The following is a 23181-nucleotide window of genomic DNA, read 5'->3' as shown; positions in this document are numbered from 1 at the left end:
GAGCCTAAAGTAATACTGCTGGGGTTGGACAAGTACAATTCAAAAGGTGGGACAATGGCAGGTTGAAATTATGGAAGGTGAAGCATGTGTCGTAAAACAAGGTTTGGGATTTGAGGATCACTAGACAACACTTCTGTTGGATACCTGCTGTACAGTATGACAAATTATCTCTCTAAACAAAGCATTCAACTAACAGTGAAAAGTGGAAGAAATAGGCTTTAAGTCAAAGCAGAACATCCCAAACAATTAATGTCAAGAAAAATAAACTCTATAGTTACTTTTATTCCACTCCTGAAGTATGGGCAACAAGATAAATAGGAAAGTCTGGTTAAAAGGAATGTGACAAATCATTCTACCAGGTTTGGTAATGACAGTGAAGTGACCAAAGCATTGAAAGATGCCAACTCACACCTGCATAGGAAAAAGAGTGGGGTGGGGTTTGAAATACTGGGTGAAAGCAAACACTCTACAGTAATTATATTGCTTAGGTTATGCTTTTGATGTAGCAACTAATGAGGCCCAGGAGTGGAACCTTGTGAACATTTAAATGAGAGAACCACTTGTTCTTGAGACACACATGCTGATATGTGGCCTGACACAGTGTACAGACTTTCTACCAGAGCCCTTACGCTTCCAGAAGAGAAACATGACCAGTTTGTATAAAAGTTAGAAAGATCATCTGCAGAACAAAGTAATTTTTCAGCACACACAAAGTTTAATTTATTTCTCTCAGTCAAGTTTATCACTGGACTGAAAATTGTAACCACCACCTGTTTACACTCCGTGTATCAACACAAAGCTGAATTCCAAGGAATAATTTTAGTGCTTAAAAAAAGTTGATTTCCCAGAGATGGCAAGAAAAACATCAAAACTAACTAGAAAAAGTAAACAGGAAGAAATAGTTCTATCTAGGAGGCTTGGTTTAAACTTACCAGATGACAAAAAAAGCCATGATTCTGCAGCTTCAGAATAACTATTTTGTTTCAGTAGCAAAAGACAGCAATATACATAAATTTTAACTTTTAACGAATAAAAAAGGAGGCAAAAAAGAAAACTAGAAGAAAATTATTAAATGGCATAAAGAAAAACTCCATCACAAGCAGGGTTAGAGTAAATATAGGAAAGTATAAGAAAGGCACAGGATCTTTAGGAGACGATAAACTTGTTAACAACGAGGCAAAGGCCAAAAAATTTAATATCTAATAACTTGTCTTTTCCAAAACATGGCATCGCTTATCATGTGAAGACACTGAAAAACATGTTCTAATAGGAAGCAACATAATAGCATATATTGCAAATTCTAATTGGAACAACATTTTGAACACAAACCCTTGGTAATTTTGATTAAAGTATCAAATTATTTTATTTCTACTAAGTCACGAATAAAATGGGAAAAAATAGTCAACTGCAAAGAATATTAATGCTGTAGTAATCTTCAAAGGTCAAAATGATATTATCCAAGCAAACATTATGCTGGTTACCTTGATAGCAATCCCTCACATAGTAATGGAAATACTGACTAGAAGCTGCAGAAAATGTTACACAGTAAAAAGACATAATTGTACTGTGCAAGTGCTAGATAATGTTGAAAGGCTTTTTCATCTTGCAGAAAAAGAAATAGTGAAAAAAAAAAGTAACTAATGGCTGCAGCCAAAACCCAAATGTATTCAGGTTGGAAACAAGGCATCAATTTAACATGAAGAACTAACCACAGGAATAAATGACTGGCTCTGAATCCAGACTCCTTCTGGAAGATGTAATTGTCAGACTGATTCTTGGAAACAACATAGGAGTACCCGGATGAAAGGCAGGGCGTGTTTCTGCCCACATTAACTCTGGAATTACAGCAGAAGAGGTCGATATCCAGAGTGACTGACTTTGGACAAGCTCAGGGCTAGAAAAAGCAGATCTACATGAGCATCTCTACCTCTGGACTTGGATCAGATAAGATGAAAAAGTTACATAGACCTGCATTATTCTGAACAATAAGGTATGCATATGACCCAACTGAATGAAGATGGGCTCCCCTACGGATTTTGTACAGTTCTTTACTATGTTAGGTTACTCTGAACTGAATTAACGCAGCAAACAAATATGGAGAGTATTGTCCTATGAAACAGTTGAAGTAATTTATACCTTTCAACTTTTCCCCCTTTATTTTTTTGTTAATAAAAAAGGTTTTAAAATTATGCTTTTAACACAGAAAGCCGTGACACCTTAAATCTAGTCTACAAGGATATTTTTAGGAATACAAACTTAACAAGAAAACAGTGGCCGCTTATAGTGGCATGTTGTGAAGAGAGGCCTTCTAAAAAGACAAACATGTACTCTAAGAAAAACCCCACTTAACAGACAAGCATTTTTTCCACCTTAATATCTTACCTCCATCAACACGGATACAATTGCATTGAGAACAACAATGACGAGAATTCTTAGGCGCCACTCATATGGCACGCACACGAGCTGTGAGAAAAAGCTGCCAGAGGTTAGCAACACACATATGAAGTAAACACACATTCAAAACAGGCTGAGAGTTATAAATTCTCCCTTCCCCCACAGAGATGCAAAGTTAAGCTCTAAAAGGATCAAGCTTGCCCACAACGCAGCCAAACAGTTATCCCAGGAAGTACAGAGATCAGCATATCTGCTGAATCTTACCTCAAGAAATGTGTCAATAGATTCAACAGGATGCAACATGATGAAGAATATGAAGACATAAAGCACTATCACAGATACAACAAACAGAACTGTAAAAAAAAAAGTTTAGTTGGACATCTCACATTCAGAGTTTTAGACAGGTTTTTTTTCCATGTATCATGGGTTCATTACTCCCTGGAATTAATCTCTCTTCTCCCTCTAAACCCCTTCCAGGTAGATTTTGGCAATACAAGTTGTGCTGATAAACAGAGACAGAAGGTCAGACTCAATTTCTCACTGGCTCACCTGTGGAGCTGGAACACTTCTACAAACAAAGCAACTATTAACACAAATTTCTCTATACAGTTTAATACTTCCCTGTTTCCATCTCTGATTATCAGAGGATAGTTGTATTATGTTCCCCTAGCAGCACTACTGCTGCTGAAGTGGCACAACAGAACTATAAGCAAGCTATGGATGAGTAAGTGCAGAGTCACTTGGAGTTCTACTTTGAATTGTGTATAGTAAGAAAGTACTTACAGTTTTTGTAGCATGGTTGTCTAAAGGGCTTTCCTTTAGAAAAGACAATTGCAACTATGAGGTACTGAAAGCTGGATATAAAAAACAAAGTTGTGTTTTCGTAATTTTTAATATAATGTTCATCATGAAGAGTCTCATTCTCATGGTGTGCAGAACTGGTGTTTGTGGCATCCAACACATTACATGCACTACAATATTAAAAAAAATTAACAGAGTTAAGGAGAAGAGGCAAACAAGGCCTACTTATTAACAAAAGTAATGACAGAACAAATAGCTACAGTAGTTAAAAAAGCTTATCCTTGAAAACCTATTACAGGTAGTAAGGAAGAACTCAAAGCAGCATCAAGGTCGTAGCAATCTTTCTGAATTCTGAGCTTCAAGTTCTTTTACGCTTCCAGCTTCTAAGTTCACTACATGAGCTGTTTAGAAGCTATCACTGTAGATTCACTTTGAAGACAGGTAAGAAAATATTGCCATCTAAAAGAAGATGAAAACACCTCTTCATTCTCAGAAATATAAAATTTGATTTACTGGAGCTCTAACAGGAAAACAAAACTTTATAGCATAGTAGAGTTAAAATAGGTCTGAACCATTAATTTCAAATTTCAATCTCAACTGTCCCAAAGAGGATTCTTCAAGACCCTGCGAGACTGGCTCTGACCCAATTTTGTATTTCAGCCATTGGGTAACTCCTATGTTTTAGTATGCTTTTCATGAAAAATTCAGCAGACTACCAAGCTGCCATACAGAAGCTTTATTTACAAAGTCTCCAAAGGGTGTCAATAAAGAAGGGAGCAATTATTGCCTCTAGCTTTCCAATCCTAACTGTATCCTGCATGGAGTCACTGAAACACTTACTCAGATTCCATTGTCCAAGGCTCATACCAGGGCTGCTGTTTGACCCAAAAAAACCCGAAGGTCTGGAAAGCAAGGCAGATGATGATCTGAGACAAAACAGAACACAGAAGTGGACCTGAGATAAGACCTGATGGAGGCCTTCGTGCAACAAGCTCCTTCCAAGCAGGGTTCAGACTCACTGCAAAGAGAAAGGAAAATAAATCACACATTACATCATTATGGTTTTCAAGAGTTACCCTGTTCACGTTCTGTGGAATCAGAATGGCTTGCTCATGACATCACTTTAAAAATTAGTCCAGAACTGCAAGTGTGAAACCACTTTGAAAAGATTATACTGCACTAGAATAATGCCACAGTGCCTTCTACAGGCTGGTTACCCCCAGCAGCACAGGATAGCAGGGAACAATAATAGAAGCCATGAGACTTAAGGAATTAGTAGTGTCTGGCCAAATTCCCTTTGTCTGGCACAAGCACTTACAGCTCATCTCCTCAGTTTTGGTCTGCCATTGCTTCAAATCAGCAGTTTCTATTAAACTTGAAAATGGAATTCTACTGCTCGCCTGTAAACTGAGTGCTAGGTTCGTATGTGGAATCAAATATTTCATTAGGTAATAGTTTGAGTGTAACATTTTGTGGACAGAAGTTAAACTGAAAACGCAAGAAATCAAAACATTTGAGAAAAGATAGTGTTGGAACAACTCCTTGTTTGATTCCAAAAAAAGTTTCCTCATGTCATTAGAGATTTATGACTTCCTGCACTGTGAAGAACTACTGTCCTAAGATCAGGCCTACAACCTGCTTTTTGTATGAGGGCATTTCACCAACTTCAGATTAATCTAACTCAGTACACAGTGGTCTGGGTTTTTTTAATGCATATCCTGTAGTAGTTGTTACATCTTAACTGTATGTCACCGTGCTTACTCCAAAATACTCCATATTAAAAACAATTTGACCAAGCAAAAACTGCTTTATAGAAGCCAGCAGGGGTATTCAGCACAATACTTACTAGTGAAGACAACCACCAAAATGATTGCCAAATCAATGAAGAGAAACTGGAAATCTCCCAAATTGCTCAGGATCTAGACAGAAATCACAACTGAAACATTGGTAATTTCTTCACACCAAGGAACAACTTACAGTGACATTCCTATGGCATTAATTCTCTAAATTTCACTCTATAAACAAGAGCCTCTTATCAAACCAGCTTCCTTTATCTGCAGGAGTCTTGAGAACTCTACACTTCACAGATCAATTCCTGAAGTGGCAAGGTATGAAACAATTTCCGTTTCAAGATGCATAAGCTATTTGTAATTGAAATTTGTTTGCAATCAAACTTATATTACTGAATCTTACAAACCCATGAAATAGCTTAGGCTCACAGTAAGGTTATGGTGTTTAGAGAGCTTTGTAATCATACAGTTGTCAGAATTTCTACCTCAGAGGTCCTTTAATACTTTGCATGTGTAACTTAATCAGGATACAAATTAAAATACAGGATTTCTACTACATGCCATTCTGTGAATCCAATCATATTAACAGGAAATACTCCACTTTACTTTTCTCCCCCCTCCTTACTCAATACTTGCAGCTGTTCTCTTTCAATCCTTATGTAAAAGGAATGCATTGCCCTTAAATAGAGTCAGGCTATTTTAAAACACTGGCAGTTTTTAAATAACAGAAAATTGTACTTTTGTTCAATTTATATGCTTATTTGGACTTCCCATAGTAGAGACTTTCTATTCACAGGCATTAGTTATTCTTTTTAAAATAGATACTACCATGTTTTTCATATAGTTAATATGAAAAAAAAAAGGGGGCAAAAAATACTAACAATACTTTTAGTCCAAAGACGGTTTTTAGAATGTGGGTCTTGTGTACTCAAAAACTTGCAACAATTTTTATTAAATATCTATCAATTTTCAGATCTCTGAATTATGTTGACACTGCTTAAGCACAATTAAATACTTACAGAATATAGCAGAGTAACACTGATGTACTGGATAATGCTGTATAATGCCATGAACTTAAATACACAGAAGGAAGTTATTAAAGCAGCACGGCCTTCCCTGTCAAAACAAATGCAATCATGTAACTAGAAAGCTTTCTGAGCAAGCAGCTAAACTCTGCTCAGCAAAACATTAGCTGCAATTAAACATATCAGCAAATCCTTTGAGGGACATTAGGCTGAAGACATATGGAGAAAAAGGGGTCAGAGTGGTACACTTCCAAGTACATCAAAGTTGTGAGCATGCCTTCTGATTACTTCAGTGTTCTCTGGACTTTACGTGGTTTTTCCAGAGCTTTTAAAATGAAGGTCTGCTTGCAAAACCATCTATGAAGCACTAGTTTTCTACACAAATTGAACACGCAGTCAGCCACAGAGTTGCTGACTTCAGAAGTGTTTCTGATTATGCATTACTTCATTAGTTCCACACAGACTTCACTAGATTCTTCTCTGGCTGACCCTTATCCAAAATTATTACCTAACTTCCGATTCTAGAGTAAAAAGTTGGTCAAATCTTATTTAGAAAATTTGTTTTCTGCTTTGTATGGTGCTGAGCAGTTATCCAAAGAGCTTTACTGCTTGCAGTTACACACAGCCTTTATGGAAAGGCAGTCACTAAGACACCAACTTAAATACTAACGTGTAGAAGCTCACTCACACTCTAAAAAATTAACTTTACATGGACAAAAGGGTTTATAACAAAACAGTAAATCATGCTATCACAAGCCTTTTCTCAGCTTGAGTCTGAGTAGTTGTTAGAAGCTGAACTACTAAAAATTTATTGCTTGTTCTTTAATTCAAACTGGCCTCCTACAGCATCGAATATACACTAACACAGGGTATACAAAACGAGTTACACAGAGATGTTTAAGGTCACAGTAGGTGGCATTACCTGATCAGCTTTGGCACGCAGGAAATACTAGGTGTTCTGGAAGTGAATGGTGATGCCACAGAAGCCTCAAGTTCAGACAAAGATATACCACCATGTGCCCTCTTTAGCGCCTGCCAGTTGAGATTGAAATAGGGAACATTTTAAAACTTGCTTTCAGCTGTAACATTTAACTGAAGAGTTCTATACAGAAAATAAAAATATACTTACGCCACAGTCATTTGCTCCATCTCCACACATGCCCACATAGTAACTATAAAAACCAAACAGATGTCAGCATCCCAGACCATTCCTTAATCATAGTCCATTTAGCTTATTTCATTAACTCAGTCTATATTATTTGACTCATTCAGGGTTTGCATAACAACGAGTGATTGTTAATGCTGAAAGCAATTACTGTTCCCATTATACATATAAAGAAGTCGACAGAAAAGTAACATGGCTTAGCCAGGTCAGTCAAACCAGTATGGTTATCAGCCTTCTGTCATTCCAAGGTGGTCTAAAGCATCTTTGCTCTATGCAGAGACTTTTGTACTGTTTTGTGTAGGCGCAAGGCCTGACACCAACAGACCATATACTGACCATATGTGAACAGAAGTCATGCCATCGATACTTCTTTAATACATGGAAGACATTTGATGGATTTGTTTATTAAGCCAAGCAACCAGATTTATAAACTATATTAGTCAGTCTAGTTATTCATCATTTGTAACTTCATGAAAAGTCTGAAACTTTCACAACTAGCCAGCAGATGGTACTACTCTCACTCCTGCTCAGCTAATAGGCTGACATACCAACTCAAGGAAGTTATATTAACCCAGCCTTTTTCATTTGGCAAAATAGCTAGAAGCATACAAAATTTTTTCTCCTACCACACCAAACGCTCTGTCAACCCTCCCGCTTTCTATGCATAAGCAAATACTTACTCTACATTTTGTAAAGCTTCCACCAGCTGAGTTTTCTGATCAGGCGCCATACGAGCAAACACAGTGCCATGTAACACAAGCTGGAAGACAGAATATTTCTTAATGCTCACAGGGCAAAGTTTGTTCACCATCAAAAGCACTCATGCTCAAATAAAACACTCACCTTGGGTACCAGGTCCTGAAAATGCTCCAAAATCACTGCAAATGACTTTCCGTTCATTGCAAAATGGTATTTGGTCATCTGGAGATCCTCAAGGCTTTCATGGACCAATTTAACTGGAATATCCTATCAAAAGTAGTGTAAATCTCTAGCTGTAGTGTATTTATACAGACATCTTAATTACAAGCTAATACACAGAGGGGTATTCCTAGAGATCCCACACTAGAGGAAGTTTCTAAGAATGTTACTTGGAAGAAAAACTCAATACAATGAAAACCTCTTATTTAGTAGTAAGAAAATGTGGTTTAGTGTTTCAACTACAAGCAGCTAGAACAATCTTAAAGAAGGAAATGTGGAAACAAAACAGTCTTCTGCACAATTAAAACATCAAATGTCACATCACAGTTGAAAAACCAACTCCCCCAGCTGTTTTACTACTCTTCGTATTTTAAGATCTGAAAGTTAACTAGGACATTTGATTTGACACTTGACAGCAGATTTGCTCCTTAATGGAGTAAGATAAAAAGAAGGAAACTCAACAGTAAAACTAACTGCTTACATTCTAAGGGCATAACAATGCTCATATTACCTCTGAGTTTATGGCTGGTGATGAACTAGTGCATTTTGCGAGGGTATCTGCATAATGCCAGTTGATCCTGGCAGCCTGCCCGTCCTTTGGAGGTAGTGCTTCAGCAATAATGACCTTATCCTGAGGTAGAATCATTCCACAGTCTCTGGCCACAGAGATAGCAGTTAACATATTATCCCCTGTTAAAAGCACATAAAACGGTTTGAGTTAGAAAGGGATCAATAACATACACTGATATTCCATGTAAAAGAAAAGCTAACAAAGGCAGTTTTAAACTAGGAGGAGAACTGCCTAACATGCCAGTGACAACCTTAGGGCAAATGAAGTCTACAGACGAAATTCAAAGTCTAGCCCGTTAAACTCCTCCCCTGCACTAGCATCACTAGAAACTTTGTATGCTGCTTTCAGCCCCAAAGATCTCTTATGGACCAAATCTAAAATCAAGAAAACATGGGGCCCTTCAAAGTACAGCTTTTTAAACATGGTCACAGATCATGCAAGACGAACACCCAGTTGTATTGCTCGCCTATCAAAACACTACTCCAAAGTTGCAATACCTGTGATTTAAACACACACGCAGATATATTGCATGCAAAACACTGAGCACAGACACCTAGCCCATGGAGGGGAACATAAGAAGCAATTTTTACAAAAAGAAAAATTACAAAGTGACTTATAACTTAAAATGGTAGGGACCCTCAGGAGGTCATCTAGTCCAACCTCCTTCTCAAAGCAGTGTCAGTCATAAGAGTAAACCAGGACTTTTACCTAGTCTGATTCGGAAAACCTCCAAGGTTTTTCACCCTTCAATTTAGTATAAAGTAACTTGTGCATGGAGCTTGGGAGAGGAAGCTACGAAGTAGAATTAACACCCATGCTGGTTTCTGATCTCTGACTTACCTAAGTGACATTCACCCAGAAAGAAACAGGTTAGCATCTGATATTCTCACCAAAGTTTCTGAACTTCCCTCTTCCTATACATACAGTGTAATCTCAGCTTACTGATGCTAAAATTTTTCTTCATACACTATAATTACAAGACCACCAAAAAGAGATGGATTTTTATCTTTTTGAGCGTGAATGTTTACATGCTAACCTGTAACCATGACAGTGCGAATGTTGGCTTTATGCAAATCTTCAAGTACAGCAGGGGTTTCTTGCTTTAGTTTGTTTTGCATTATAATTAATCCCATAAAATCCATGTTGCTTTCAATAGCATCTCTGCAGAAAAGGAGGCAAGGAAAAGAACAATTATTAGATGTAGCTTAAAGAGCCTGATTTTCTGTTTATTAAAGTAAAATGAATTTTTTTAACCATTAGAAGCGTGAATAATTTGCATTATAAAAAGCAACCTGAGAGGTATCGTCATTAATATTAATTTATACTTCTCTCACTGCTTTTAGTTTAAAACCAGTATGAGAAAAATGTTTCCTCTCATGCGCAGTTGTTTAGTTTCTTCCACAAGAATTCTTTCTAAAAGAAATTACATTCTCAACAAGAGAGATCACTGCTAGAAGAAAATACTCTGAAACAAACTGCATTCCAGCCAAATTTTAGTATTTATGTAGAACACTGATCTCTGATTTCCAAATTACCTGACCCTTAACATACAAAGCTACCAAATTATGTTAGCAAGGCCATTAAGATTAATAGACATTAGCTAATTAAGTAAAGCAACTATTTAACTTTGTTTTACATGAAAGCTAGCGCATTTTCACATCTTAGGTATTCTGCTGCTACTGTACATTTTCACACATGAAATTGGAAAACCCATTTCTATGCTTTGTACTGTTTTGCAGAGCCAGCATTTTCATAGCAACACTACACCCTCAAACACTGTGACAATGACAGCTTTATCCACAAAACTAGGAGCAGCTGAAAATTAACACGAAATACTGCTCTTTGAAGGAAGAAACCTTTTTACCTTCCAAACGTTTCTGGCAAGGTTTATGATGAGAAAATGGACATGCTGCCTACAGCAGATGAAGAAACTAAAACACGCACAGGAGGGTTTCCACTACATGTCATTATCTTCAACAGACACAGATGATAACTATGTTCAAGTAACAAAGAAATCAGAAGAGGTTTTCTGCCACATTAGCATAAATTAAGCCTCATGAAGAATTATTATTACAGTTAATTTCAAGCTTAAAGATGCTCCTCAGAATTCACATTATTGCAGAAAAACTTCCTTATCTTAAATTTCCATGTATTGTCCAGGGTACAAAGGAAGAATGCACAGAACTACATATGACAAGACAGAAGAAAGCTAAGGAAGAGTAGTAATTGATTTAAACAAAAATAAACATTACATAATTACTTCAAAGCATGCAGCTTTTAAAGTCTGTTACTTATTAAAAAAGTGAAGTCACTCTTACCTATTAATAGTCTGGACTTTGTGCCATGTGAGCTTGGACTCCAATTTTCTGTGAGCAAGAGCAATAACTCGGAAGCCCTGCTTAGTGTATTCTTCCAGGACACACTCGAAGTCAGCAGGAACTTTAAAAAGGTCAAGTTTAGCGTTATTAAAATCATTCATATTGCAGCTGAGCTACACAAGAAATAAAAATAGTTTGTTCCTCTACCTGTTTCCTGCTTACACAAGCTGGCAATCACTTCAGGGGCACCTTTCATGTAAGCATCCATTCTCTTCTCCCCTAGAACTCTCGCTATTACACACATACGTTGCAAAACTGAAGAAAATGGAAACTGACGCACAATTCCAATCTCATAACTGGTCTGTGTCATACAGGAAGGAAGGAAGAAAAGGGTTACATCCACATACATTCTGAAAAAAGAGGTACAGGTTTAATTGGAACAGCATACTTACCGAAAGCTCAAATAATTCCTAAAAAAAGAAAAAATACATTTAACTGTAAATATTAATTTTTAAGTATTTTTTCAGCTACAAATTATTTCAACATCAATCAGTAATTAATCTACACAGTACTCTCTGCATAAAGTCACACTGTATTTGCAATGGGTTTCATGAAAGCTGAACACAAATATACTGCATCTCCTTAGTATCCTTTACTTTAAGTAAGACACAGTAGAACTTCAGAGCTTGATTTCTTGATCAGAACTTGCAAGACCTTTCACAGTCCAACCTGTGTCTGTTTAACCTATGTACATGATTAAAGTTCTATGGTATTTCAGAATAAGTCCATGATTATTAAGTGTAGAAAAATCATCATGTAATAGGTTTCATGAATGTTCATGCATCAACTACTGCATAATAATTACCGCTGTGTATGTACACCGAGTTCTGAACAAAGAAAGGTGCTTCTATCCACTTAGAACAAGACTCATACAGAGGAACCAACGTGCTATACCTTCCCACTACCCTGCTCTGTAATAATCTGGATATACAGTCACACGCTTAAATTTCCCCTGTGTTTCAAAAAAGTACTTCAAAGTGAAGATAAAAGAACATTTTAAATCTGCACTTAATTAAAACATACATCTCTAAGGTACAGGTGGCAAGAATTCCATACTATGCAGTGACATTAACAAATTATTGTTTTAACTGAAACTGCAAGGTGAGCACACCTAAGCACTTCATTAACATAGTAAGAATTTGGTAATGATACCAATACTAAAATGCGTAGGCTCAAAAAGCATTACAGCACTTCACAACCAGTCTGTAAGGCTAATAAAGCTTGCAAGCAGTCTGCTCACCTTGAAAGTGGCATATACAGAACCCCTACCTCCAACAACGGTTTAAACATGTCTTCTCTATCTTTGCCATCAAAACCCACACAGTTTTGATCCTCTTTGAATTATACCAGCCGGAAGCACAGTATAAGGTAAAATGTATTTGTTTAACATGGAGGATTACTTTAATTCAAAGAATTGCTTTGAATTTTTATACCATTTCTTGATCTGTTGCTTGCTTGGATTCTGGGAAAAGTTGTTTTGAAGGTCGAACCACTGTCGGCATGATTCGATTATGAAGAGCTGTTTCCTCTTCAGTTGCTTCTTCTAAAATCTGTATTAAAAATAATCAACTGGTTTTATACATTCACTAACTCATTTTCTCATAATGTAATTTTCAGGAAAAAACAGCCTTGGAAGTCAGCCCAAGGTGCAATGATCTTTCTAAACAAGATTTCCTGTGAGAATTAAGTGTCTTAATTTAGCAGTTAACTTAAGATCCACTTAGCTATTTTACATGTTTATTATATGCACTGAAACCTTGCCACACACAACATCAGAAAGCAGTAAATTAGCTCTTCCTATTCTTTCAGTTCTTTTAATTGTTGCTCAGAACACATCTTTGGAACATTTACATATTAAGACTTCCTTTGACACATGGGCATTGTCAAAAGCCCACCATTTTACAGCTTGAAACAGCATGTAATGGCTTATCTTGTATGTAACAGCATAGGAAGTTGCAGATTACTAATCTTAAAAATGTTCCTTCTCTTGACACAAGCAGACACTTACCCATCCTATTGCGTCAAACATCTTCAAGTCAAGTGGATCCCCAGAAAGTACCCCTTCAATTTTTGTAAGGGAATGACAAGTTGCCATGCAAGCAACAAACTCAGACTTCAGCAAGCTCTCACTGCAAGCCCTCTCTTCCGGCAAAAGGAAACTAAAACAATGAAGTTAATATACTTAGCACTATAATTATTTATTATGAGCCAATTCAAAAAGTTTGTTTAGATTAACAGAAGAAAATTGACTGCACGAGTCTCTTCACTTGTATTTTCACACATCACAGAAAACATTAAGACTCTGGGCTGGAACCTTCAGAAAGTTACAACTTTTGTCTCCTTCAAAAACTGTGTTAATTCACTGTCTAGTTTGGTTCCTCATACAGAGGCCTTTCATCACTTTGTACTTAACTCAGTTAGCTGAGCTAATTCATTTCAGCAGGCCAAGAGGTCATCACTTAGGACAGAATTAAGGAAACATGCTATACTCCAACTGCATTATTTCTGCAGTATGAACCTAATGAGGACTCAGACTTTAACAAATGAAATTCCACCTCAGCCTCCTGAGAGAGTTATAACTTTCATTACACCTAAACCATATTTTCAGTTGCATTCTTACAGCTCATTACAGAAATGCAAACATATATGAGCTCACATCGAACCTTCTATTCTATTCTGCTGAAGCTGTTAAAGCACAACTAAGTATCGTCTCTGCTATCACCTCTGAGCATTTCCTTACCGAGCATTTTCCACCCGTTGAATTCCCCAAAGATCCAAGCCATCCTCAGTAAGTGTGCCAGTCTGCAAAATAAACCAAGGGGCACAGCAAGAAAAAAAGCCTTCAGAACACAAGTTATCCTCAGATAAAGCAAAAATTACCACCTAATAAGCCAAATTACACCTGAACAATATCTTTTATTTTGTCTTCATTAAAAATCAAGGCTTCAGGACAGGAAATACAGTATCTGCCTTGCTTTTTTTCCTAGTGACTAAGTTCCAACTCTGTTAAATAACTTAAAAATAAAAACAATTAAAAGCAATCATGCCCCTCTTTGGAGACAGGACAAAGAAACAGACCCTTAAAATCCAAAGATGATAGCTCATCATCTCTGTATTCAGTGTTGCGGACAACAGAAAATAGTACTGAGCCCTTACTACTCCTTTCTTACATAGTTGAAACAGTAACTGGAATATATTTACACAGGAAATAATAAATTTAGTTTGGATATTTAAGACAGATAGAAATCTGAGGAGGAAAATAAATTGTATTTAAGAATTAGCTAAAAGCAAATGACTCTGGCTAGTGGCATTACTGTCTTTCACTCATGTTTTTGTTACAGAACAGTAACAAAATATGCTGGTTTGGCTATGCATTGAAATAAATGAAAGTGAGAAACAAGTCTGACCTCACACTTCAATTTTCCAGAAGCCTGTACACTAAATAAAACTCTTACTAAAAACGCCTACTCTCACATTCCTGGGGTGCTAGTAGTAAGTTAGGACTTAGGAGCCTTGAGGTAAGGAAGTCGCTCTGTATTGAAACAACTTTATCGAGCAAACTAAATGAAGTGAATTAGCAGGTGGTAAACACTGAGTACTTGGAAGCTAACACAACAAAAATTATCTAACGTATATGAAAGAAAATTCATTACTTGCAGTTTGCTAGTCTATACGAATTCCTGTTTATAATACAATGCCTCTCCAGGTAGCAACACAAAGTTTCAAAATTCACCTAACCTTATCAAAACACACAAGATTCAGCTGGCCACAAATATTTATCCTTTGCGGGCTGATGCAGAAGATGCCAATTTTTTTCAACCTTCTTTGTGCATAAACAATGCCAGCAGTCATGGCAGCAGGGAGCGCTGGAGGCACCGTGATAGTGATAATGTCAAGAGACTCAATGATGATGGTATCAGCTGGAACCTGCAATAAAGGTCAGAGTTAATGAACAAGAACTCACTACTTAAAGATTCACTACCCCATTGAACCGTTACATCACTGTTACCAAACACAAAATCCACACATTGCTTTCCACAGTACAGCACATTCTGGATTGCCCAGAAACCTAGCACAATCTTCACCCACCATCACCAACCATGATAATCCAGTGCTAAATTATCCACAGTCCATAACTTCAAGTTTTCACTTTTTCCCCTGTAAATGTATTACTTTACAACAGTAACTGAAAAATGCAAAATTTTTTGAAAGAAAAAAAATTGCTGTTATCAGGTATCAATTTCTCAGTAAGGATATTTTGCCTGCAGCATATGCTTTAATATGCTGTATCCTATTTCTTCCAAGTGGATATCAGTCAGAGGGTAATCTTACATATAAAAAAGATAAAAATCTAGTAATTGGGTCAGTAAAAATTGAGGTAAACTCAAATTTCACTGTAATATATTCAAATTCCGCTTCTCTGCTGAGTTTTGTTCTCAGTAAGTTGTATCAACAGAACGAGAAAGATGAACATAAAGCAAAAGGAATTTTCACTTAAAATTGAATTGTTTATCATCTGAGATATGCTGGAAACCATGATCAACCCTTTTCTAAAATATGGCAGTTCTGAACCTGAAATGAAAACATACCTCTTTTAAGATGCTATTGACGACCGTGTAAAGAAACCCAATGCCTGCCACCACTACCAGAGACAGAAGAAACAAATAGGCATCTCTGTAGAGTTTAAAATCAGTTGGCTTTGGATACAGTATGGAACGAACAAGCTGTCCTTTAGCAGTACTAAAGCCTAGAAATAAAAGGAGTAAGTTAATAAAGTATAAACAAGAGCAAAGCTATTAAAATATATTAAAAACCTCAATGAAACCCTTAAGCTACTCATTTCATTAAGATTGTTTCTCAATATACAGTAACAGATGTTTTGCAATACCGTAATTAAGGTGCTTCAAAAATGTACGTGCACATCATACTAAGTGTTTCTCTCCTATGGCAAGGACATGCAGCTGTTGCAAATGAACCCCTGTTCTACAGCAGCAATAAACTCTCAAATGGTTTGGCCTGGAAGACTTTGTCCCTCACAGTGCAACAATATAACTAGTGGGTATATTTATTAGTTGTCTAATTAAGCCAGTCCTTGAAAAAAGAAAATCAAGTTACTCATAGAGTGCAACCCTAAATATTTAAATAGCAAATCTCCGTAAGTTCCCTTGACAGCCAGAAAGAAAGATTCAGAAGAAAACAGTAATGCAGAGAATCATCTTTTGGAAAAAACCACCTCTTGACGCACTTTGACACCTAAACTCAGAGACTAGCCTTCTAAGGGTCTTTGATTCAGACAACCAACAGACACCCTGAGATCCTCCTTGAACCTTTGCCTCAACGTGTGAAGAGGCTAACACCACTGCCCAATTTTGTATGCCCTGAGCAGATACAAAATATTTCGACTTAAGTCTTACTACAACCTCAATATCAATGTCAGGTCTGCTGGCATTAGTGACAGCTCCTTGACAGCTTCTCATTCTGCAAGACGTCACAGCAAAGGCTAGGCCTTCCCAAGCAAAGGCTAAGCCCTCCACACAGATATGTGGCACACAAGATTCTACCAGAACAGCAAATATTGCATCAATCTTAAAGAGAGTGAGTTCATCACAGGAGGATCAAGGCATGAAGCCTCCAAGCTTTGAATTTGCTACTGCAGAATACAAACCATGGGCCTGTTCAGAGAAGTTCGGCATCTCATTATGTACTTGAGTAGTTAGTCATGAATGCTTTGTAATTGACACACCAGGAAAAAAAAAAAAACACAGAACTACTTCTGATTTCTTTTTAATGGTTTTGCAGAAGATTCTGTAGCCACATAGGCTAGACACACCAGGATAAAACAATAAACGAAAACCCCATGTGGTGTCTTGAGAACACGATGGACATACATATAGTGTCAGCTAACATTTCTGTTCTCTGAAAAAAAAAATTACCAGTTTTGAATTCTTTACAATTATAATAAGAGCCACAACAACATACGCACTAACATATCCATGAACTGAGTTTCAGGAGAAAAAAATTAATGCTTTTAGTTAATCTGTATTTTATGTATATTTCAGCTGTAACATCAAACATTTCATGTTAAAGGTTTAACTCTGATGAGTACTGTGAGTACAGTCCCAGCAGATCCATCTTATATCCTGATTTACAAGATACACATCTTTGCACACAACCATATGGAGTTCTGCTCTCCTAGAATTCTTTTAAGGATTAAATTTTCTAGTACCTTCAATTTTGTGGCATCCCCTTTCCTCAGATAAAGGGATCTTTACTTTTATCTCACTAGGTAAGAATTACTTTAGTTCTTACTATCAGGCATCTCAGAAGTGAGAAGCTACAAGCACTGTGACACCTATCCAGTTCTGTGAAGTGAGAAATTCCCTACTTGCGTAAAAGTCATCCCTGTAAACCAGACAGAAGAATAGAAAGGATTTTACATCCCTTTGCTCCTCTTTCTTTTTGTAGTCATAGCAGAAAAAAGCATACTTGTCTATAAGTAAAATCTGAACAGGGTCCACAACCTGTTTACAACACAGGAGCTAACTCTGACCTGTCATGGGCAAAGAACAGATGAAAAAAATTACTTCAGACATCAGGGTAGTTAAGACTCAGTGCGTTGGAAGCAATTACAATTCTCTGTGTAAGAGTTCCAGACCATGGTTCCAGACTTTTTTAAAAAAAGAAAACCCACAACACACCAAAATACTCTTTCTTCTGCTCTGCGGGAAGTATAAGTCTTCAGCAGTTCATTTCTGTTCCTGTTTTGGACCACTGTTCTGTATTTACACATCAGGCTGGGCACATAAAAACCTCTTATTTAATTAACAAGATAAGTTGAGATGGATATTATTAAAGGGGAGGCATGTTCCAGAGAAGGGAAATACTTTTCTTTGAAAAAAAGACTAATAAAAGCCTCTAGAAAGACATTAATGAATTTAATTAAAATATCAGAAGATTTACTGCTAAAACAAACTAACAGAAGGTGAAAAGAAGACACCAGAGAAAAGAGGCTAATCATGATGAAGTTATTTGTTGGAAAACTTGCTTTAAGTAGTATTCTGTCAATGTAGTCAAATTTATTCTAATTCTATTGCAGCTTGGATTATAGCTTACATTCATCTATTTTGTGATGGGTTTCTTAACAGCATCTTGGTAAAGCAGAATCCTACAACTACAGCAGTCTTAATAGAACATCTGTATTATCTAAAACCATACCTTTACCATAGCATGAATAAGCACTTCTGTAGAAAGGGCTGTATCAAACATTTTTTTAAGGAAGTGTTACATGCTTTGACAAAACTATGAGCGAAGAAAAACATTTGAAATTGCCAATGACTTTGCTAAAATAAGCCGAGCCCCTCTCCCCACCCAATCCGAGGGTATGCCAGACTTTTTCAGAGAGGCATATGTAGTTCAACCAACACACCATAAGACACCTACAGGACTTGAAAAAGCATTCAGGTAAGTTTAGAATTTATGCTAAAGACCGATTCACTTTCTTGCTTGCCAGCTGATACTCTCCAGGCCATTACCTACTTCTATTATTGTTGTAAAACATCTATGAAATTATTTGCAGTATACTCATTTATCCAAGCTTCACAACATTCAACACAATACTCCAAAGTATCAGATAACATACACCTACAAAAGCTCGAAGTATGTTAACAAGTGATAAACTTAATCGTACCTGTTCTCACTACTAGAGCTTTGACCAATTCTCCAGTATAAAAGCGGGTTTGAATGACATTGGTTCCACAGAACAAAGTATGCCGTTTATGCACTTCTGGACTGTATCTTTCATCTCCCATTGCTTTCGGATATTCTGAAGGATTTGGTAGATTAATCTTTGTGACAGGAACACTTTCACCTTAAAAGGAAAGAGAGTCTCTAAGCAAGATCAAATAAGAATAGACATGTTTTCCTTCACAACTTCAAGTAGAACAATTAATCTCACTTCATCAGCACAGAAGCAGAGTTTTGGAAGAAGCCACCTTCCTTTCAGCACATTATTAAGTAGTCTTTCACCTATTAGCTTCTGCTCGCCAGATTCCTATCCAAATCCTGTTTAACTCTGTTATTCACCAATACAGCTTTTGTGCCTCTTACTTCAAATCAGATAGATGTAAAATACAGTTCATTGAAAGAAAACAGGACAAACTTCCTTCTCCTGCTGCAAGACATCACCCATCTTTACTCAGAAAAACTAGAAGCTGAAGAAAATTATTCTCAGCTCCTTTGGTGACTGAGTACACTCAAGCTAGGGCTGTAATCAATTTTTATCAGTTGCTAGCAGTAACAAGAGGCTCCAGTATATTCAAAGAATTGAACACAATAAAACGCACAATCTCTGAACTACAATTTTCTAAATGCTGCCAGTTTAGACAGATTTCCTAGGAATACCGAAAAGTCCATCCTATTCACTGAAGCTGTCCTTCGAATATATCAGGTCCCCGGTTTCACAGTATGCAGGCACAACTTGTGATAATTTCTGTTTTTAAATACAGCAGAACATTCTACTCACTACCTTCATTCTAGGAAGCAGCTAAGAAGTTTGGGCAAAAAGTTTCTGATGAAACATACCACAGAACTCAATCTGCACTGAGAACACCAAGTCAAGAGGCTGGAAGACAAACTATCAAGAAAGCTTTTCAACAGGAAATCATCACTCCTTTTTGGAGTTGCCAAGCAGTACCACGTAGCTGTTGCAGATAAGCAGAACACAAGTATGTGATACTTAGGAGCATACGTAACTGCAAGAACATACACTTCAAGCAAAATAAATATTCCCCTTCTGCTAGAGCATACTGCAAGGTAAGCATGCACACAGGTATAAACTAACACATTTAGCCATGCAAAACTGTATCAAGTTCACTTTACCTGTTAACATACTTTCATTTACAATGCAAGTACCACTGAGAAGTACTGCATCACAGGGCATAATTGTTCCATTAGATGGAATCAACATGATATCCCCAGGCACAAGGTCGGTGGAAAGGATTTCTTCTATTTCTGGGTGTTAAAACACAAACAAGTTTACCTGAAAATAGTCACCATCTACAAAACCTGATCAAGATCCTCACGGCTAATATCCAACTGGTGACAATTGAGATTATACTCCATTTTATTAATTGTGTTCTGAAAATTTTTTTAAAAGATACAGAAAATCCATTGATAAACCCAATTCCACCACAAATTAAACTGTAGAGCACATGGATATAGTTCATCATAACAAATTAAAGGAATCAAGTTTGTACAAAAGATATTAACAATTAACTGAAGCATAACTTTAGTATACAGACACAAGTCCAACATAAATGTAGGTCTTACAAAACGATATCACACACCACAACCTAACTATCTTCAGCTACTGTGGTATCCACATGAGCAAGAGTCCAGAAATCAATCTGCAGCCCCTCCTGGGTAATAAATTGTAATGGAAAACTAGCGCATGCATGTCTAAGCCAAGAAAGAAATTACAATGACAATTACATGTGTGGAGTGACAGATAATGAGAAACAGGAATAGGACAAATATCTGATCTAGAACAAACCTGATACTCACTAAAAATACCTTCTAGAAGTATAATCCTGAACAGGTGACTATCCTATCTAAATTCTACTTTGCAACTTCTCTTTCCCATGCAATTGTGCTAAGAATGCAAGCATTTCAAGCTGATCAAAGAAAGCACAGATGCACACCAACCTTACACTCACACTTACTGACCAATTTAAACTCAACCTTCCAAACCACCTGTGAAATTTACCTTGGTTTCCTCTGCAGACAGAAACCCTGACAATGCTGTGAGCTGCTACCATGTCATGTAACATAACATATTGCTGCAAAGGCAAAAAAACAGTTCATTATTTAAAAGCACAGCTTCTCCTTCTAAATCCTTTTTCTTCTCTACAAGCAGAAGTGATGAGATTCTTTTACTAACATTCTTTTACAACAAAATGTTACTGAAAACATTCTCTTGAACATAGTTTAGGAAACTTACGGGCACAAAGTCTGAGTGCATTGACCAGTACAGGTTCCTACTTTTAACAGCATACTGGAAGCAAACATACACTGCCATGCAAAGTGTTAAAAAACCATTTGATTATTAACGTACGTAAGTAAAAACTGCAGTTCTATGAACTTGGATTAAGGTAAGAGGTGGGTTGTTTTGGTTTTTTTTAGGTCTCTGGTCTCAATTCAGAGATTGTAATTTAAGGATAATTACTAATTTGATTTCCCCATCAGCTACAGCTAAATCTACAGAGGAAAATGTATCACCAATTTAACAATCCACACATTTGGCTGGTGCTCAGTTCTGTTGGTCTTTTTCAAACAGAAGGAAACAATGCAAGATGAAATCACTAGAGTCAATACAACTTGGTACATGAACTTATGCCCAAGTTTTATTTCAGTGAGGTAGTATTTCTGTTACTGAGGTCAACCTACTGATTCAGCAGCATGGAAAGTCAGCAGAGAAGGGCCTTGAAGAGAATGTTAAATCAAAATTCTTTCAGCTCAGAGGGAAAACCCATAACAATATTCTACCTGTATAGCTCTGAAAAATTCTTAATGAATTTGTAGGCAATTTCACATCCAAATAAACCAATCAGTTGAAAGCTGAAAAGATGCATCTGTTTTCTTTGAACTTACCTTTCTGATGGTGTAGAGTGAGCTAACAATGGATATTACAGACATAATCACAATTGCTAATGCATAGTAGTGATATTCATCAGTGATCCACAATATCACACTGAACAACTGAAAAATGTAAAAAGGGTTGAGAACCTAGAAGGGTGACAGAACATTAAAGTTACACCAAAAGGTCACAAGCATTCTCAGTCCAAAGATAGTTAGAATCGTCCTCCATGGAGGAGATAAACCTGTCAGTTCTTTGCAAGTTACTTTTGTCTCTTTTGCCAAACTGATCCCTCTTTTTCACTACTTCCTCAACCCCTCAAAAGCACAGTTCTCACTAAAATAATACACAAATACATGCTTTTAAAACTGCGAGCATTTTCCCCTACAACTCAAACAAAATGAAAGGAACACCTGATGTTCAGTGATGTACAGTGCTGGGCTCTGGGGGAAGGTTTCTGTTTTACATTATTATTTGAAGACCAATCCAATAGTTATTGCACTTAAAGTAACTTCTAATGATTTTTTTTCATTGTTAAAGAGAAGATCTTACCTCCTTAATCAGAAGCTTAAAAATGGAAGGCACTTTCACAGCAATTTCATTTACTCCATAGAATGCTTTTCTGCATTAAAAAAAAAAATCGAGTTAAAATTTTTATTAGAAATCTTATTCACTTCAAAGTAATTCCATTAATATGAGAAGGTATAAAATACTACTTAATCTGTGGCCCCTCTTATTTATCATATTGTTTCAGAAGGTGTTCATCAGAAGACATTTACCCAGTGAGATGTTCTAATAAAAATACAATTATATTATACTTCAATTTAAACTGTAACTTAATTTTTAGGTACTTTCATAGTAAGATTTCCCTGTAAACTGTGGTCTGAGGTTATTAAACATGTCATTCTGAAAGCCAATATGGGATTCTCATTAACTTAAGCTCAAACAAGTGTTAACTCTTAGTCTGCAGTAAGACACTGTTTCCATGGTTCTGTGTCTTAGTTTTATTCTTAGCATGAAGAAAGGCAAATCATGAAAGGAGGAGCAAGAAACTAACCTCTGATGGGATCTAAGATGGTTAAATGACATTGACACGAATAAGCCCTTAAAGGATGTTCTTACGGAAAAGGCTTTTATTGTAGGAAAAGAACAAAAACTGACAGAAAATGAAATGATGAACAAGGAGATGCTTCCGTATTTTAAACTGTAAGAAGGTCACATTGTGCAAAAAATAAACCAGGAATGCAACAGAACTATCCTAGTTTGGGTAGTGTATCAATAAATTAGAACACCAATAATTAAGTCTATAGCTACATTTTCACAACGTATATTCCAGCTGGCTGTTCACATTTGAGAACTCAGAAATTCCTGAACTATGTACCATTGAAGTTACATTTTAAAGTTTTTTTTCTAGACTAAGTTCTTCTCTAGCCGTGCACTTCAGCTGTGTCCCTTGACAGGAATATTTACACCATTAGTCTAAAACAGCACATTAAAAAATTAATA

The 23181-nt window shown here is 36.6% G+C and overlaps 1 protein-coding gene across 4 annotated transcripts in view; it reads right to left on the bottom strand.

Annotated features, from left to right (window-relative positions):
- The window catches only part of ATP13A3 (ATPase 13A3), a 60829-nt gene that overhangs the window by 4390 nt on the left and 33258 nt on the right, over nt 1-23181 (bottom strand). For all 4 annotated transcript variants that reach the window (XM_075098930.1, XM_075098931.1, XM_075098932.1 and 1 more), the window contains 25 exons: nt 22228-22297; nt 21690-21824; nt 20806-20878; nt 19920-20051; nt 18730-18909; nt 15632-15789; nt 14781-14969; nt 13783-13844; nt 13051-13201; nt 12476-12592; nt 11435-11452; nt 11190-11343; nt 10983-11103; nt 9701-9825; nt 8605-8783; nt 8019-8141; nt 7856-7935; nt 7140-7182; nt 6933-7042; nt 6005-6101; nt 5042-5114; nt 4036-4213; nt 3178-3365; nt 2659-2747; nt 2383-2463 (listed from right to left, as the gene is read on the bottom strand). In XM_075098930.1, the coding sequence (XP_074955031.1) occupies nt 2383-2463; nt 2659-2747; nt 3178-3365; nt 4036-4213; nt 5042-5114; nt 6005-6101; nt 6933-7042; nt 7140-7182; nt 7856-7935; nt 8019-8141; nt 8605-8783; nt 9701-9825; nt 10983-11103; nt 11190-11343; nt 11435-11452; nt 12476-12592; nt 13051-13201; nt 13783-13844; nt 14781-14969; nt 15632-15789; nt 18730-18909; nt 19920-20051; nt 20806-20878; nt 21690-21824; nt 22228-22297 (2926 nt within the window). The remainder of the gene's footprint in view (nt 1-2382; nt 2464-2658; nt 2748-3177; nt 3366-4035; nt 4214-5041; nt 5115-6004; nt 6102-6932; nt 7043-7139; nt 7183-7855; nt 7936-8018; nt 8142-8604; nt 8784-9700; nt 9826-10982; nt 11104-11189; nt 11344-11434; nt 11453-12475; nt 12593-13050; nt 13202-13782; nt 13845-14780; nt 14970-15631; nt 15790-18729; nt 18910-19919; nt 20052-20805; nt 20879-21689; nt 21825-22227; nt 22298-23181) is intronic.

This window comes from Phalacrocorax aristotelis, chromosome 7, assembly GCF_949628215.1.
Source record: "Phalacrocorax aristotelis chromosome 7, bGulAri2.1, whole genome shotgun sequence".
Taxonomy (NCBI): Eukaryota; Metazoa; Chordata; class Aves; order Suliformes; family Phalacrocoracidae; genus Phalacrocorax; species Phalacrocorax aristotelis.
This window is presented reverse-complemented; position numbering and strand designations above follow the sequence as displayed.